This window comes from Bradysia coprophila, unplaced genomic scaffold (genome assembly GCF_014529535.1).
Source record: "Bradysia coprophila strain Holo2 unplaced genomic scaffold, BU_Bcop_v1 contig_24, whole genome shotgun sequence".
In the NCBI taxonomy this organism is placed as follows: Eukaryota; Metazoa; Arthropoda; class Insecta; order Diptera; family Sciaridae; genus Bradysia; species Bradysia coprophila.
The window spans coordinates 6,396,035-6,410,790 of NW_023503501.1; the positions used below are offsets into that span (position 1 = coordinate 6,396,035).

Here is a 14,756-nt window from a genome sequence, read left to right on the forward strand (position 1 = left end):
TTGACGTATCACCCAACGGAACCAGTTAATTTTTCTCTCTTTTACGCTCTTTGAACACTGTATACTAAATGTTCAAACAAAACATTTCTGCGGTCGAAACTGACAAAGTAATGGTTCCATTTTTTTAAATCTCGTTTTGTAATTTGAACAAACTAATAAAAACCATTTTTATTGAAGCGAATATTCAAAATGGCGGCAGCCATTTTTGTCAGTTCATTTTGAGATTTCTATGGAATTTTTCACAATTTCCGCTATGCAATACCAGGTGGCAGAGTGAATTTGAATATTTTGGTGAGTGAATAAGCTAAAGGAATGGAAGCTCTTAAGATTTTTAACAAGGAAAATTTACAAAACCCTCAAGGGGAAAATGGGCTCCAAAACCCGAAAAACCAAGAAAAATTTTTCTTGGTTTTTCGAAAGTCTACTGTTACTGTAGGGTCGCAAAGGTTACATAAAGAGGTCGCAAAGTGACGTACTGATGTCAAAAATAGATTTATGAATGTGGGAGTAACGTTTTGGAACACTGTGGCGTCGTAAGCGTCCTGAGCACTGCCTACCTTTTAGAAAATTTTTCTTGATTTTCTCAAATTTTCTAAAATTTTCTAAATTTTCTAAAATTTTCTAAATTTTCTAAAATTTTCTAAATTTTCTAAAATTTTCTAAATTTTCTAAAATTTTCTAAATTTTCTAAAATTTTCTTGATTTTCTCAAAAAAATTTCTAAAACACAGGCAGTGGTCCTGAGCCAAAAAATTCAATATTTCATCACTCGTTACAAAATATCGTATCTGATTCGGGTACTAATATACGTTTTGAGATGTGGTCTTCTGAATACTTTTTTCCAGGGCACATTTTTGGAAAATAATTTTGGCTAAATTTAGCAAGTTTTCTAAAAATAGGCCCTGCTCGGGGAAATACGTTATCGTTATAATGACGAAGTCAGTGAGCTTAACTACTTGCAAATTCGTCGTCCAGATCATAATATCGTGCAAAGGTGAACACAGACAGAGAAAGAAACGAAACTGGCAGTGGTTCTCTTTTCTTCTTTTATTTTTATAAAATAAGTAAGGCGTTAAATCAAACATAATACTTAATTCTGATGATGTTCTGGCTACAATCTAGGAACAAAACGTTAGATTAATTCGCTAAAATTCTATTTCAATTCAATACGCCATTTCTCGTTCCAATTTATTTTTATTCTTCAATCAAAAAAAAGGTTTTAATTTTGTGTGTCATAGTCATATATTAGCATTAAAACGAGAGATTGAAACTGCAATCAAAAGTCAAAAACGATTTTTCATCTGGCGTACAAAAGGAAATGGAAAATACTAATTCAAATAAGTGAAACCCTTCACGTCGTACATTGCTGTGATTCTAAAGTAATAAATTCGAAAAAAAAGATCAACCGAAATTGAGAATTGAAATTGAGATAATTGCGCTAAAGACTTGGTATATCAAATGGTATATTGAATTGAGATGTCGAATTCAATAATGAATTATATTCCCAGACCGAAGATGATGTCAAATTGTTGGTATATCGAATATATTAAATTTTTGTGCTCTATGTACATAATTCTACATAATACACATACACGCACGCACACACATAATCCCATCATGAGTGAACAATGAGCATGGAAATTCAGTGTTGAAAACAAGTTACAAAAATGTCTTTTCGCCATCATCCGTTTAAGTACGTCCCGTTCAACTCTTCCTCTACCATTCAGCGTCACCATTTGATTTTTGGAAAACATAATCCTTACCGCCTATGTTCATGATGCCGTCTTTGAGATAAAATTTCCACTTGTTTCTCGATCGGGTGATCTGTACGGACAACAAAGTATGAGTGCAGTCTATAATAAGGAATAACCATCCACAATCTTTACCTTATCGTATTGACAAACAACCACATTGTCTGTGTCAAATAAATCAGCTTGTTCCTCTTCGGAAACATCATCGTCACTGTTTAAAGGCTCATCCTCTGGTCCTCCTTCACCTTCCGCTTCGTCATCGTCCTCTTTGTCTAAGTCGTCGTCATCATCTCCATCCAGGTTATCATCGCTGACATCACTTGCATCCTCGTCCGATGTATCGGCCGCACCATCCAATTGTTTCTGAACAGTCACAGCATCTGTAAAGCAGAATGGAATTCGTTACTGTCAATCTCTGGTCATGGTCCACAATAGCAGCCAGCGTTTCACTTACTTGAAACCATTACGATATTCTGAAGCATCGCAGTCACGTGCTGTTGCAGCACCGACGATGCCAATGTGGGCGGCAATTGCATTATTGACGATATTATTGGACCGGTGAGCACTTGTTGCAATTGATTCGCCTGGATTGCCGATGCGGGCACTTGAATGGTAAGTACACGGGGCTCGGAATTCGGAACATTTGGCTGGGGTGGGAGTGTTATCTGAATGGGAACAATTTTTGACGGATCCAGTCCAGCTACGATCGCTGGTGGAGCAGGCGGCGTCTGAGTCTGAGGTTGGGCCGTTGATTGTTGTGTTGTATTTGGCTGGCTTAATGGCTTGTGGGTACCATTTGTCTGATTGGGAAATGTTTGGTTTGAGGCGTTTCCATTGTTTTCGGTTGTATTTTGAGACGGTTGTTGTTGTTGCTGCTGCTGCTGCTGCTGCTGCGGTTGTGTTTGTTGCTGCGATTGCTGTAACAAGAATTGTTTTTATTAAAAATATTTTCTTTCAAGCATTTAAACTGCTCATTTCTCTTGTGGTACATATAATTCATGGATGTTCCTTTATATTTTAGTGAAATGTAGTTGAATTTAGTTAGAGTGAAAAGTTGAAAAGCAAAAGGTTTTACGGTTCAAAGACACCTATGAGATCATCATCGAATATTTTCAATTGTTAGATTTTTTCAAATTACCTGCTGTTGTTGCTGTTGCTGTTGCTGAGGTCGATTTTTTGATTTTGTCCCATTCGACTACAATAAAAAGAAATTATTTTTCTGAGCAATTCAACTTAACAATATGACAATAGATATGGGATATACCTTTGAGTTAAGTGATAAAATTGGTGGCGGTTGAGGTTCCAACGGATCTATTGATACTTCGATAGCTTTGCTAGCTAACAATTTATTGGTCCAGACTTGTTTCATTTCCTGTAGCACTTGTTCGTCCACACCTTCGTCCAAAAACGCATCCCGAACACCGGCGATAACATCGTCGATGACGGTGTGATAAAGTTTGAGCTGCAAAAATGTTCAAATTATTTTGAGATTCGGAAATGTGTTTGGCTGAACAAGAAATAGACGAATTTCCGCACATTCATTGAGACATTGAGTCACAAACATATATTGTCTCGCATACAGCTGATACATATTACAAAAGATAATTGCATCAATGCATCAGTCACGACCAGACAACGTACACATAAATGAAAATGAAATTAAAGTGATGCAAATTGATGCGACCTGAAGTTATTTATATCCGGAACCTATTAGTCATCTTAACCATAGCTCTGAACTTAATTAACATTGCAATGGAATCGACAATTGCATTGTGTGCTACATACATACTACATGCACACATACATTAGCAACATTCTCTCATTCTAATTATTGGTTCTCTTATCTTCATCCATACGTACCCGGATATCCCTAATGTCCTGCTGTTTACACTATTTAGACCTATAGCTAAGAATAAGCGCAACGTATATTGTCTAATGTGACGGGGTGTGGCAAATTTATCAATTTAGAAACGAAGGAAACTACCGTTGCGCTAACCGGATTCCCGAGTTGTCCCGTTGCTGGTGTAATCATTTCGAATCATTGCGTTATTAGCAAGTCATCAGCATTAAAGAAACAGTAACATGACTTTTTGTCGTCGTTGACGATAGAGGTTTCGGAGAATCCCAGAAGCCACGTATGTATCACGTGTACGCTGAATTTTTTACCATATTTACAATTTATCGAAATTAATCATTTTTGCATCTTTACGACTCTGCTTTTAAATATATTCGTCCGCTAATATTGTTTCACGTTCAGTGCTAATTTTTATGAAATTAAAATCCGGCGAAGTTTCCATATGGTACGGTGGAAAATTACCGAAATGTTAGCAAACAAATGTCAGTGCGGATATATCAGTCAACCTTTAAGACACAACGAATTATCATCGACATCGACAAAATGAAGGTATGAGAACTGTCTGGCAAAATGTAAGTTAGGGTAAATGAAGTAAAAGATTCTGTATAAAACTCAAGATTTATGAATGCTCGTCGTTTTTTTGTAAAGAATATTAAATCATTCAAATCGCGGACTCCGCTAGGGAACCCAACAAATTAAAATGTTTATACAAAACACCGACTTGTTGCAAACATTAGCAACTTGAATCAACGTAATATAGCGCGTATATAAGAATAGATTAAAATGAATGAATGTTGAAAAATCCGACAATGGTTTTAACAATCTCACACTCGCATGTATGCATAACAAAAAAAAATGTACGTGCTGCGAGTTCGGAACTGATAAGGTAATGCTAAGTATCGGGAAAACAATACTCCATTTCCACTATATTTTGCGGAAAATATGGAATAAAATTCGTAAATTTTCATAAAAAGAATTCGTTTCAGCGTTATCGACACCTCATTGTAATTCTGACGGAAAAGTCATTTGAATATAAATTCACTCACCACCGATGTCTGACTCAAAGCCATTTTTTTATTTAAATGGAAAAATTAATTCAAATCTACTGGCGTCTACTGCACTAAATTAAATTTAATGAAAAAATTCACAAATTTGTCGATAATTTCCCAGTCGGATTTCGACCTTTTGTATCGTTAAAAATCCAAAAACTGCTACGCAGCAATATTCTTTAGCGATATATTTTCAATGGCTAACTAAATGAAAGTGGAGACCTAACTACATATATCATTTCATCGAATACGACGATTACGAAGTTGACTTGCTTTTATATTCGACTTCATGCTTTCATACCAACGTAAAACTCACTAACACAGTCTCATTTGCTCTGTCATAAACAGTTTTCGTTAATCAAATCAGACACTAAGTGTCCGGTTAAATTGAAAATGATGAAGGCATAAATGCTTGATCGTTGATGGAATATTATTAGATTTGATTAGAAGAAATTTAATGTAAAAGATAAGTTCACAGAGGTGAACAAAAGTTTATTTTATTAAAATAAGACGTTAAATTGGAAAGTGTGTGCGTTTAGAGATTTTCTATTCAAAACGGACTTCAATCTATTACAATCATGCATACAGTGAGACCAGTAAGACACAATGAAAGTGTAACACATCAGGTATGATGGGTATGATCGATTCGGGGCTTTGTCTTAAGCGCTCACAATTTATGTCAAAATAATATAATTACTTAATCTTTGGATTGCTTTGATTTATTGAAATCGAAGCAATATAAAGATTAAGCAATTTAGATAGTATGTACATACCAGGCAAAACAACAATAGTAGATTATCATCATAGTCGAGGCTTGCCGAGAATTCTCTTTATATGCAAGGTTCTGAAAGAAGGCAGTTGAAACACAAATTCCGACACACTCATTAAAGATTGTACGAAAAGAAAACTTGAAGAAATTTTATTTTTATCAAGTTGAAATTTCACACAATCTCTAATTAGTGTGTCTAACAAAACCTGTCTAAATTGTCAAAATGCGTGTTTCACCACATTCGTGATCAACTCAATATCCTCAGATGTGTTAACCTGTTCTTTCCGAACCTTGAGAAAACGAGACAACCAAATGGGGAAATGACAATTTGCCCTAAAATTGTATGACTTAGACCTCTAGGGATATAATGATGACGTCGCAACATGGCGCGAATTCGATAAATCAAAATAATATACAAATGAGTTTATTTATCTCTGTATTATATGACTGTTAGAACACATTGAACACAGTTTAGTGGATTTTTGTTATAGAAAATTTCTAGTACACAAAACCTACTTTTCTTAGTCAATTTAAGAGCGGAATTTAAATATGACGCGGAATACAGCTGACAAGTTAACTCGAACTTTCGTTCTTGAGTACATACCGTAACGTGTCGCTTGTGGAATTAATTGAGTTGAAATTATGCATTTACATTGTCTAATCACAAAAAGTGCAGTACGCCTGACTGAGTATACGTGTGTAATCTGGTTCCAAATTTTTACTTTTGGGAACGTCAAAATAAAAATTTGAATCACGGACCACCGACGTTTCGAAGACGAATAATAAATATTTTCTTTGAATGCCTGCTAAGATTTCGTTTCTCTTAGCAGGTTAACAAAACTCACACGGAAAAGTACTTTCGGACTTACATCAGTCCTTGTGACGTAATAGTTATTCATGCTTGCTAAGAGAGACAAAAGTTTACTTTCGCCCCTCAAAATTGACAATTTTACTCTCGGCTCTCTTAGCAAGCATGAAATGGTTATTTGGATCACAAGGGACGAAAGTAAAAAAATTCAACCGTGTGCGAAGTTTGCAGCCCGTGGCCGAAGGCCAGGGCGGCAATCGCACAGGTTGAATTTTTTTACGTCGTGCCATGTGATCCACACAACTTTTCATTACAATAACTACGAAAATTGTAATTTGAGCTTCCTTATAATGTTCCAACTGATGAAATTTACCGAAATAAGCTGAAATATGCGGGGGTCCAGGGGGCGGTAAAAGAAAAATTTATAAATTATTGGCAACGTTCTTTTCTATCACAACAATCACAGTGATCACAACGACACCAGACGGAACACATGTTGTTGCTGTCATTTACTTTCGCATCCTCGTTTGAGGGGCGAAAGTACTTTCGCTCCTCTGTTGGGAGGCGAAAGTATTTTCGCACCTCTTGTGATATCGTGGCTAACTGAGAGTTGAATTTTTATACTTTCGCATCTCGTTCGGGAAGCGAAAATTACAACTTTCGTAGTTGGTGTAATGAAAATAACTATTTGTCTTTGCTGGCTGTACGAGACTACCTTGAGTGCGTCTAGTATGTAATGGTACATCTGCTTTACTGACTCTACTCTACAGACTGCATACATGCAACTCATTCACTTTTCGTGACAGCTCTGACAGCTCACACACATGCACAGACACCGTGAACAATTGTGAATTATTTACATTTTTGAACTAAACCACACGTGCATTTGCGGAAAAACTAAAGAAATAATTGGGAATTCGGTCGAAAAATGGCAGTGGTAGGTTAATTTTGCAAATATGACATTGAAATGTACCCAGCATATCAAATGCCGTTCAATTTTTAGAAAAAGAAAATCAAAATCAGCCATGTGAAGCACTCACAACACTTGAAACACAAGAAAAATTACACAAAACCGCTGAAGAAGAAGGAACAACTACAGGCCAGTCAGAACTCTAAGCTACAGAGCAGCAATGCCAAAGGCGGTAAGAAAAAAGTGTTTGGGAAGCCGACTGGCACGAGTTCTCATAAAAAGAAGCGAACGGTACAAAGTGTTCCGGTGGCTGTGACCGAAACTGAAATGGACGACGACACCGTTCAGGATATTTTAGAAAATGTTGCAATGGATGATGACGGTCACGATACATCCAGGCTCAAATCGAAAAAACGCAAACGGCTAGCAGCCGATTATGATGCGGAAGATGAGGCCAAAAATGCGAAACATTTCGAAAAGGAATATGCACAAATGACGCTGGCTGAAGAGAAAACGAAAAAACGGGTCGTGAGTTTGTTGCCAATCAAAACGAAGGCTGGCGAGGTTGTTACAAGAACAGCCGAGATGGAATACAAGGACCGTGAGGAAGAGAATGAATCCGACGAAGAGGAAGATGAAGAAGAAGAGATTGAAGAGGAGGTTGACTCGGACGACGATATTATTAAAGATAATGTGGCGGTAAGTGATTTGATTCAATGTGACCGATGACATCCAGTTTGACGAAGAAAATTTTCAGATGTCAACCGACCTTGCAGAATTGTCAAAGAACGCCGTGTCCACGGCTGATTTGTTGATCTATCGAGAGCAGGAAATTGCCCGACAAAAGTATCGCATCGGAATCATTTGCTCTGGGATACTCGAGAAACCAGAAGACAAGATGAAGAACTTTTCAGCTCTTTTCGAGTTAATGAGCGAACGTAGTGGTGACCAGACCAATCTGGTGACGGTTCGAAAAATTGCCGCCTTGTCATTGCTCGAGGTATTCAAAGATATTCTGCCCGAGTACAGAATCGGCCAATTGAATTTGAGAATGCAGACCGGTTAGTATTTTGCGGCCTTCTTATGTTAACAGTTCGGTCGTGAGTGTTATATCAATTTCAATATTCCAGTTCGCAAAAACACCATGGAACGCATAACCTACGAGAACAATCTGCTGGATCAGTTCAAAAAATATTTGCAGAAATTGGAGAAAATGTCAACGCTGCTGACCAAGAGACAAAATGCCAATCGCCAGTTCAGCCAGGAAAATATTAAATTGGGAGAGACAGCCGTCATCTGCTTGTGTGACCTGCTCACCGCTCATCCGTACTTTAATTTCGGACAAAATATAGCGCAACTGTTGGTCTATCTGCTGAATAGCAATTTTCCATCGACCAGAGCGAGGATATTGAAATGTTTCGAAGAAATATTCCAAAACGACAAGAAATTCGATTTGACGTTGTATGTAAGTATTTCAATCACCTATATTCGGTAAATTCAACATTTGAAGTATGCCAGCCAGCCCAATATTATCCAACAGTCGTTCACAGTTTCTTCCCTGTTCTGACCACACTTTTCCCTTAATTTTTAGATCGTTCGTCGACTCAACCATCTCATCAAATCTAAGTCAAATAATGTCCATGTGGAGGTGTTAACCTGTCTGCTCTCTCTGCAAATCAAAAGTATCAATTTGGACGTTGAAAAGGAAACCGAACTGAAGCAGAAAAAATTGGAAGCGCACAAGGCCCGTTTGATGAACATGTCGAAAAAGGAGAAGAAACGCCACAAGAAACTGTCCCAGCTGGACAAAGAATTGCAGGAGACGAAAGCCGAGGAGAATAAGCAAACGAAGCATTATAAGCTGACCGAAATAACGAAAATGGTTTTCACGATTTATTTTCGCATTTTGAAGAATGATCCCAATTCACAGCTGTTGAGTGCTACACTGGAGGGACTGGCTGAGTAAGTGGTGGATTTGGGGAATCTTAAACTATTTTTTATTAACTTACCATTCACCTAGATTTGCCCATGTCATCAATTTGGAGTTTTTCTCCGATTTGGTCGAGGTGCTGAACAACATCATGGAAATGGACGAACTCGGTTATCGTGAAGAATTGCATTGCATTCAAACGGTGTTCACAATACTTTCCGGTCAGGGAGAAGTTCTGAACATCGATCCGCTACGATTTTACGGCCATCTCTATCGCAATCTTCTCGTAGTGAATGCTGGCAAAAATCACACCGATTTCCTCATCATTCTACGAACGCTGCACGAAGTTCTGGTGAAACGTCGCAAAAATATCACACACCATCGGATGCTAGCGTTCGTCAAACGAATCGTAACGCTCAGTTTACAGTTGCTGCACAATGGCACCCTTGCCGGCTTAGGAATTGTGAAACAAGTGATGCAATTGACATCGTCATTGGAAATCATCCTGGACACAGACGCCGATATCGGTTCGGGTCGATACAATCCGGAATTGGACGATCCGGAATACTGTAACGCCAATTGTACGGCGTTGTACGAATTGACCACACTCAGTCGACATTATCATCCAACGGTTAGAAAGATGTCGCAGCATATAGCATCTGGAGTTCCAGCCACAGGTGAAGGCAGTTTGAATCCAGAAATCGGTAAACTGTAAGTGTGCACCAGGTTTGGACGAAAGAGATTTGAACTGAATTGTAACGTGAATTACAGGTCAGCCGTGGATCTTTACGACAAATATGACAGTTCACTAATGTCATTCAATCCGGCGATTCCAACTCCACGTCCGCAAGAGTTTAAAGACATGAAAGGGCGACATTTCTACATTAATGACACGTTCAAGACGGAATGTGAAAACCAGCTGAATTGCCGTCTGAACGGAGATGGCAATATTCTGAATTTCCTCGCTGATTTTACTAAATGAAAAAATCAATAAAATTTGGTGGGGAAGTAGTTGCCATCGTTTTATTTCATTAAATGGCTAGAAACGGTACAGTCGACGACGAATTGTCCATGTTGCGGTACAGGCCCAGCGTTCTGGTTGAAGCGATTGTGTGCCGACGAACGGCTTCCTGAATCTCCTGCACTGTAATCGGTTTGATGCCATCCATTCCACGACCCTGGGTCACTTCGGGACATAGATGAAGCATATTGTGTGACGCACCTGAAAAGCAGAATTGATGTGAATTTGGGATCCGAGAAGTTGAAACAAAGTCCACAAACCTGATGTCATGATTCGGCTGTAAGGTTCCGTTTGACGGTTAGCTGAATTCAGTCGGGTCAGTATACTAAAATCGACAATAGCTGCAATTGTCTCATGCGCTAGATACGATAGGATCGTGTACACTCTATTCGACATAACTGTGTCACTGGGTGGTTTCAACCACAACCGTAGCTTATTTCTGATGGTAGTTGAGTTTCTGATGACACTGAATGATGTGCGTCGTGACTCTGAGTATTCTTTGTATTGAGCTCCGCCAAGTATTTGCGATATTCTATCGGCTCGGAAGTGTCGACGAAGCTTCTCCTCATCGTTTTTTTGCTCAGGAATTGTTCTATCTTCTTCATCCTCAGCATCTTCATTTGATTCCAATTCGTTGTGATAACTGGATGGTATGACATTGTTCATTTCCTGGATGCGGCGAATCTTTTGTAGATTTGTCAAGTAATGCTGCAGTCGGTACACTCGAACCGGATTCTTTCTCATTAAAAATTCGAAGTCTCGCAGTGACGGTTCCGGTTTACCCTTCCGTTCTACTGCCAATTGAATAACTTCCTGTAAAATGCCGCGCAATTGTTGCAGCAAAATTTTGTCCACCAAAATGATGGATTCTTTTAATGGCTTCTGACAGTCACCGAATCCCCGCATAATATCCGAAATTTCATTGTAAAATATTGGCACATACTCATCCGATTCGGTTTTGCTGGTGGAATTGGCATTTTGCACCGAATTGTTATGGTTTAAGAGATTCGTTATTGTGGACATGGAGTTTTGTCGACCCACTTTCTGCTTAAAGCCGTCTCGACTGGATGACATATTATAAACCGACAGATATTTTGTTAACGAGCGATGTATAGCTGATATAGGTATACCCCCGAACTTAGGTATACTAGAAGCGGTATGCTATGGTAAGTAAATAAAAACAAATTTTAGTTCAACGCACCCTGTCACGACTGTCATCCATTTGTACAAAAATATGAAATGTCACATTTTTGCTGGAGATAAAAGCCATCTGCACTGCAGCCGTTCATGAGGAAAAACAGTCTTCTGAGAGAAAAATATATTTTCAACGAAAATTCAAGACGACCTTTCATTGAACTCATGGTTTATGGATTTCTCTGAATTTTCTTTAAGATTTCCTTTAGCTCATCTCTCATTGCAATGTCGTTGTGATTGGAAATCGTCATCGAGCACTGACAACATAGAACCACAAAGAAAATATTTTGATTTGGCTTATAAATACTTGCGGCTTTGGTACAGTCAGTTGTCGGAAAATATTCGAGGTTATTTTTCACTGTGCTGTCGAAGAGTTGTTTTGTTGCACAAAAAGTAATTTTCGAAAATTAGACAAAATGAACTTAACGCGCCAACTAACTCGTAACACTTTGATGTATAAATCAAGTGGAATGTCGACAGGTACTTTGTGGTGTTACACCATGAATATTCGTCAACTAATCTAACAATCTTTCGTTACCAGTTCACTACCGACTTCTCACATCAAAATCGGATCCTCTATTAGAGGCTACTGCAAATCCATTTAGCAAAGAACCCACCGATGTCCGGAAACCACTGGCACCAGCGGAATATCGTTTCATTTACCCGGAATTTCTACCCGATCCAACGATTGAGTTCCGCAATCCCATCAGAGAGAAAATCGAACGCATGGACATGTTAAACCGGCGAGTTCATCTCGACATACCCGAATTTTATGTTGGTTCGATTCTAGCCGTAACTAGTTCCGATCCACATGCAGCCGGCAAGACTTCTCGTTTCCTTGGGATATGTATTCAACGCACTGGTTGTGGATTACGAGCTCAATTCACTTTGCGAAATTTTGTCGATAATCAAGGTGTGGAGATCGCTTATCAACTGTACGATCCGACAATTCAGAAAATCGATTTAATTCGATTGGAAAAAAGACTTGATTCAGAGCTGCTCTACTTGCGTGATGCCTATCCGGAATACAGTACGTTCGATTTGAATATGGAACCGGAAATATTGCCAGAAGGTGTACCAGTGCCGCTGAATAAAGTAATGGTGAAACTGAGACCCCGTCCGTGGGAAAAACAGTGGGAACGGAAAAATTTTATCGGAATTGCCAACGTATCGGAACACATCACCGAGAAAATGGCTGCTAAAGCGGAAACGTTGAAAACGCCCTGGGAGAAATACGATCTTGTGAAAGAATATCGTAAGACGATACCGGAAGAAGAGCAACAAGAAATTTACGCTGAAGTCTATTCGAAATTGCATCAATTAGAAATTCAGCGCCGCAAAATCAAGAGATCGAGAACGTTTGTAAAGCCCACAAAATTAGCATAGAGTTTGTACGAATTGGTAGCTGGTTTCGGCACCCATTAAATAGTTGACACCTAAATTGTTTGTTTTACCATATTAGCGACTCTACACAAAATGTAAGCTGCATCGTCCTATGCTTGACTATTTCTTAGACAGACTCAGGCCTCAGGCGTGTATACTTCCAAGGTTAGCTAGGACAGATCCTCCTAACGGAATATAAAATTTGTTTGTAGGGCATACTTTGGTTGACTAGATTAGCCTTCTGCTTCTGCCCCCAATCAATCAAATCGAATTCAGCGTCAGCATAGGGAGTCAGTTAATTCACGCTGCTGAAACATAATTAAATTACAAAATCAGAATCAGAGCTACCTACAGTGCCTTTTCCTGATGGAATGATAAGGACAGACGGTCTACGTCTTCTGATATCAAAAAATTGTTCGAGTAAACAGGCTGCCAGTACATACATACACTATAATATTACTACAATGGCAACACGAATTGCAAATTTATAAATTCAGAAAACTAAAGATTTAGAAGAAAAGAGCGCATTCCATACTAAAGCTAGTTTAGCTAAAGCTAAATTTTTTCATTGAACTTACATTAGACGTTGCATAGAAACAATGCGCAAAGTGCGTTGGTAGAAATGATGCGTAGAGAAGTAGTTACTTTAGGGTCGTAAAATCTGTTACTTCCTTTGTATTTAGCAACGGCTAGAGGTTACCACGTTTACCAACAAATCTTCGTCTTACTGGACTCGAGGAGTATTTAAGGAAAATTGATCGGCTAAATTTTTAAAATTTGTCAATATTTTTAGCAAATTTAGCAAATTAATTTTCCAACACGCTACGAGCTTACCACTTTTTTTTGTCGTAAGTAGGTGTTTCTAAAAAGCCAACAGTTCGACCTCTTCACTCACTCCAATGTATCTAAATCCATTCAAACCCTGGTATCGTCAATACTTTCTTCAATGTTTCAATCGCACAAAACCAACCAATAGCTTGAGTTTTTGGTAGCTGACCAAACTTGGTAGTTGAATACCAACTTGGTATTATTGGGACCATTTGAAGGCTGCATTTTTTGCGTTACAATTTGGCAACGGGCTACCCACATATACATGTTGCTCGGACTGCAACTACGAATAAAACACATCTTTTTCAACAAATTTATTCAAGAACCAAAACAGCAGCTCCTTTCTTTTAATTTATTAGGGAAAGCACAGACGAGACAGTAAAACAAAACGCTCCTTTGCCTTATATTATTTACTGAAGATCCCCTGTAGATCAAATCGTTGCGTCCTTATCCAGGACGTTTGGAATTCCTTAAATAACCTCCCAGCTGAAATGCCTATAGAAGAAAAGCTAAAATAAAAGACAAAATTTCAAGAACAAACGAAGCTTTTTGCTTTTCCCTTTCCCATGGTTCACGTTTAGTGAATAAACTTGAGGCAAAGACGCTGTTTCGACCTCCGAATGTGATGGTGGTCACAGAACAGTACAGAACTGCTCATCTTCAATTGCTTTCATCACATTCGTTCACAAGACAGCATAAAATCGCAACGTTGAACAAGTAGTTGACGATTTTACTGAAAAATTGACAAATATAATCTGATGATTCTCGTCGTCTTGATGATGTGGTCAATTTTTTTACATGTAAAATCATCAGAAGTGGTGTGTTCCCGCGTATCTAATAAAATGGCGGTCTGCGTGACCTACCTCCTCAAAGTATACAGCCTTGATTAAGAGTCCCTTTTACTGTCTGTACGCGAAGCTGTCACACACACAATTAAATATATGATTTTTCATTTTAATTTGTCAGTTTGTTCTATTAAGAGGGCCCTTGGTTTAAGCTGATGAACGAAAAACACATTGAGGGTTTTCTGCGATTCATGAAGTTCTTATTATAAATTCTGACCTGCAGAGCACGAACGTTGTTTTTAACGACATTGTGTACATAGCAGAAAATGAAGAAGTAGATTGTGTATTACCGGACCAAACTCACACTGAACATCCGAATGAATCTGGATCGTCAAATGAAACTGCTATGTTTTCTGAATTGAGTGATCGATATCAGATATTTCGTTCAAATGTGGATACTGATTTTGATATGTT

General features: G+C 38.4%; 4 protein-coding genes across 5 annotated transcripts; 2 read left to right on the top strand and 2 right to left on the bottom strand.

Moving 5' to 3' along the window:
- Window positions 1–1,449: 1,449 nt before the first annotated feature.
- Window positions 1,450–4,887, bottom strand: LOC119078118 (transcription initiation factor IIA subunit 1). 2 transcript variants are annotated; one of them, XM_037185571.1, is made up of 6 exons: window positions 4,652–4,887; window positions 3,015–3,212; window positions 2,889–2,945; window positions 2,205–2,667; window positions 1,886–2,130; window positions 1,450–1,823 (listed from the first exon to the last, which is right to left on the bottom strand). In XM_037185571.1, the coding sequence occupies exons 1-6, from the start codon at window positions 4,673–4,675 to the stop codon at window positions 1,716–1,718; spliced, it is 1,095 nt and encodes a 364-aa protein (XP_037041466.1). In that variant the 5' UTR covers window positions 4,676–4,887; the 3' UTR covers window positions 1,450–1,715. The 2 variants fall into 2 exon arrangements, with proteins under 2 accessions (XP_037041466.1, XP_037041467.1); XM_037185572.1 differs by lacking the exon at window positions 4,652–4,887 and adding an exon at window positions 3,611–3,737.
- A 2,165-nt stretch (window positions 4,888–7,052) lies between these two features.
- Window positions 7,053–10,082, top strand: LOC119078172 (nucleolar complex protein 3 homolog). Its single transcript, XM_037185646.1, has 7 exons — window positions 7,053–7,168; window positions 7,235–7,840; window positions 7,899–8,202; window positions 8,272–8,606; window positions 8,733–9,103; window positions 9,162–9,782; window positions 9,843–10,082. Exons 1-7 carry the CDS (start codon window positions 7,160–7,162, stop codon window positions 10,051–10,053), a joined length of 2,457 nt encoding a protein of 818 aa, XP_037041541.1. The 5' UTR covers window positions 7,053–7,159; the 3' UTR covers window positions 10,054–10,082.
- LOC119078173 lies at window positions 10,050–11,319 on the bottom strand. The gene is made up of 2 exons (XM_037185647.1): window positions 10,353–11,319; window positions 10,050–10,293 (listed from the first exon to the last, which is right to left on the bottom strand). The coding sequence occupies exons 1-2, from the start codon at window positions 11,164–11,166 to the stop codon at window positions 10,103–10,105; spliced, it is 1,005 nt and encodes a 334-aa protein (XP_037041542.1). The 5' UTR covers window positions 11,167–11,319; the 3' UTR covers window positions 10,050–10,102.
- A 283-nt stretch (window positions 11,320–11,602) lies between these two features.
- LOC119077578 (39S ribosomal protein L19, mitochondrial) lies at window positions 11,603–12,729 on the top strand. Its single transcript, XM_037184788.1, has 2 exons — window positions 11,603–11,766; window positions 11,828–12,729. Exons 1-2 carry the CDS (start codon window positions 11,703–11,705, stop codon window positions 12,670–12,672), a joined length of 909 nt encoding a protein of 302 aa, XP_037040683.1. The 5' UTR covers window positions 11,603–11,702; the 3' UTR covers window positions 12,673–12,729.
- Window positions 12,730–14,756: the final 2,027 nt, after the last annotated feature.

Coding starts and splice junctions, on each gene's coding strand:
- LOC119078118 (XM_037185571.1), bottom strand. CDS start 4,675: ATGGCTTTGAGTCAGACATCGGTG. Junction 2,668..2,888: donor AGCAACAGCAACAACAGCAG/GTAATTTGAAAA, acceptor TTCTTGTTACAG/CAATCGCAGCAACAAACACA. Junction 1,824..1,885: donor TTGTTTGTCAATACGATAAG/GTAAAGATTGTG, acceptor TTGTCCGTACAG/ATCACCCGATCGAGAAACAA.
- LOC119078172 (XM_037185646.1), top strand. Junction 8,607..8,732: donor AATTCGATTTGACGTTGTAT/GTAAGTATTTCA, acceptor CTTAATTTTTAG/ATCGTTCGTCGACTCAACCA. Junction 9,783..9,842: donor AATCCAGAAATCGGTAAACT/GTAAGTGTGCAC, acceptor CGTGAATTACAG/GTCAGCCGTGGATCTTTACG.
- LOC119078173 (XM_037185647.1), bottom strand. CDS start 11,166: ATGTCATCCAGTCGAGACGGCTTTAAGCAGAAAGTGGGTCGACAAAAC. Junction 10,294..10,352: donor CAGCCGAATCATGACATCAG/GTTTGTGGACTT, acceptor TCTGCTTTTCAG/GTGCGTCACACAATATGCTT.
- LOC119077578 (XM_037184788.1), top strand. CDS start 11,703: ATGAACTTAACGCGCCAACTAACTCGTAACACTTTGATGTATAAATCA. Junction 11,767..11,827: donor ATCAAGTGGAATGTCGACAG/GTACTTTGTGGT, acceptor TTTCGTTACCAG/TTCACTACCGACTTCTCACA.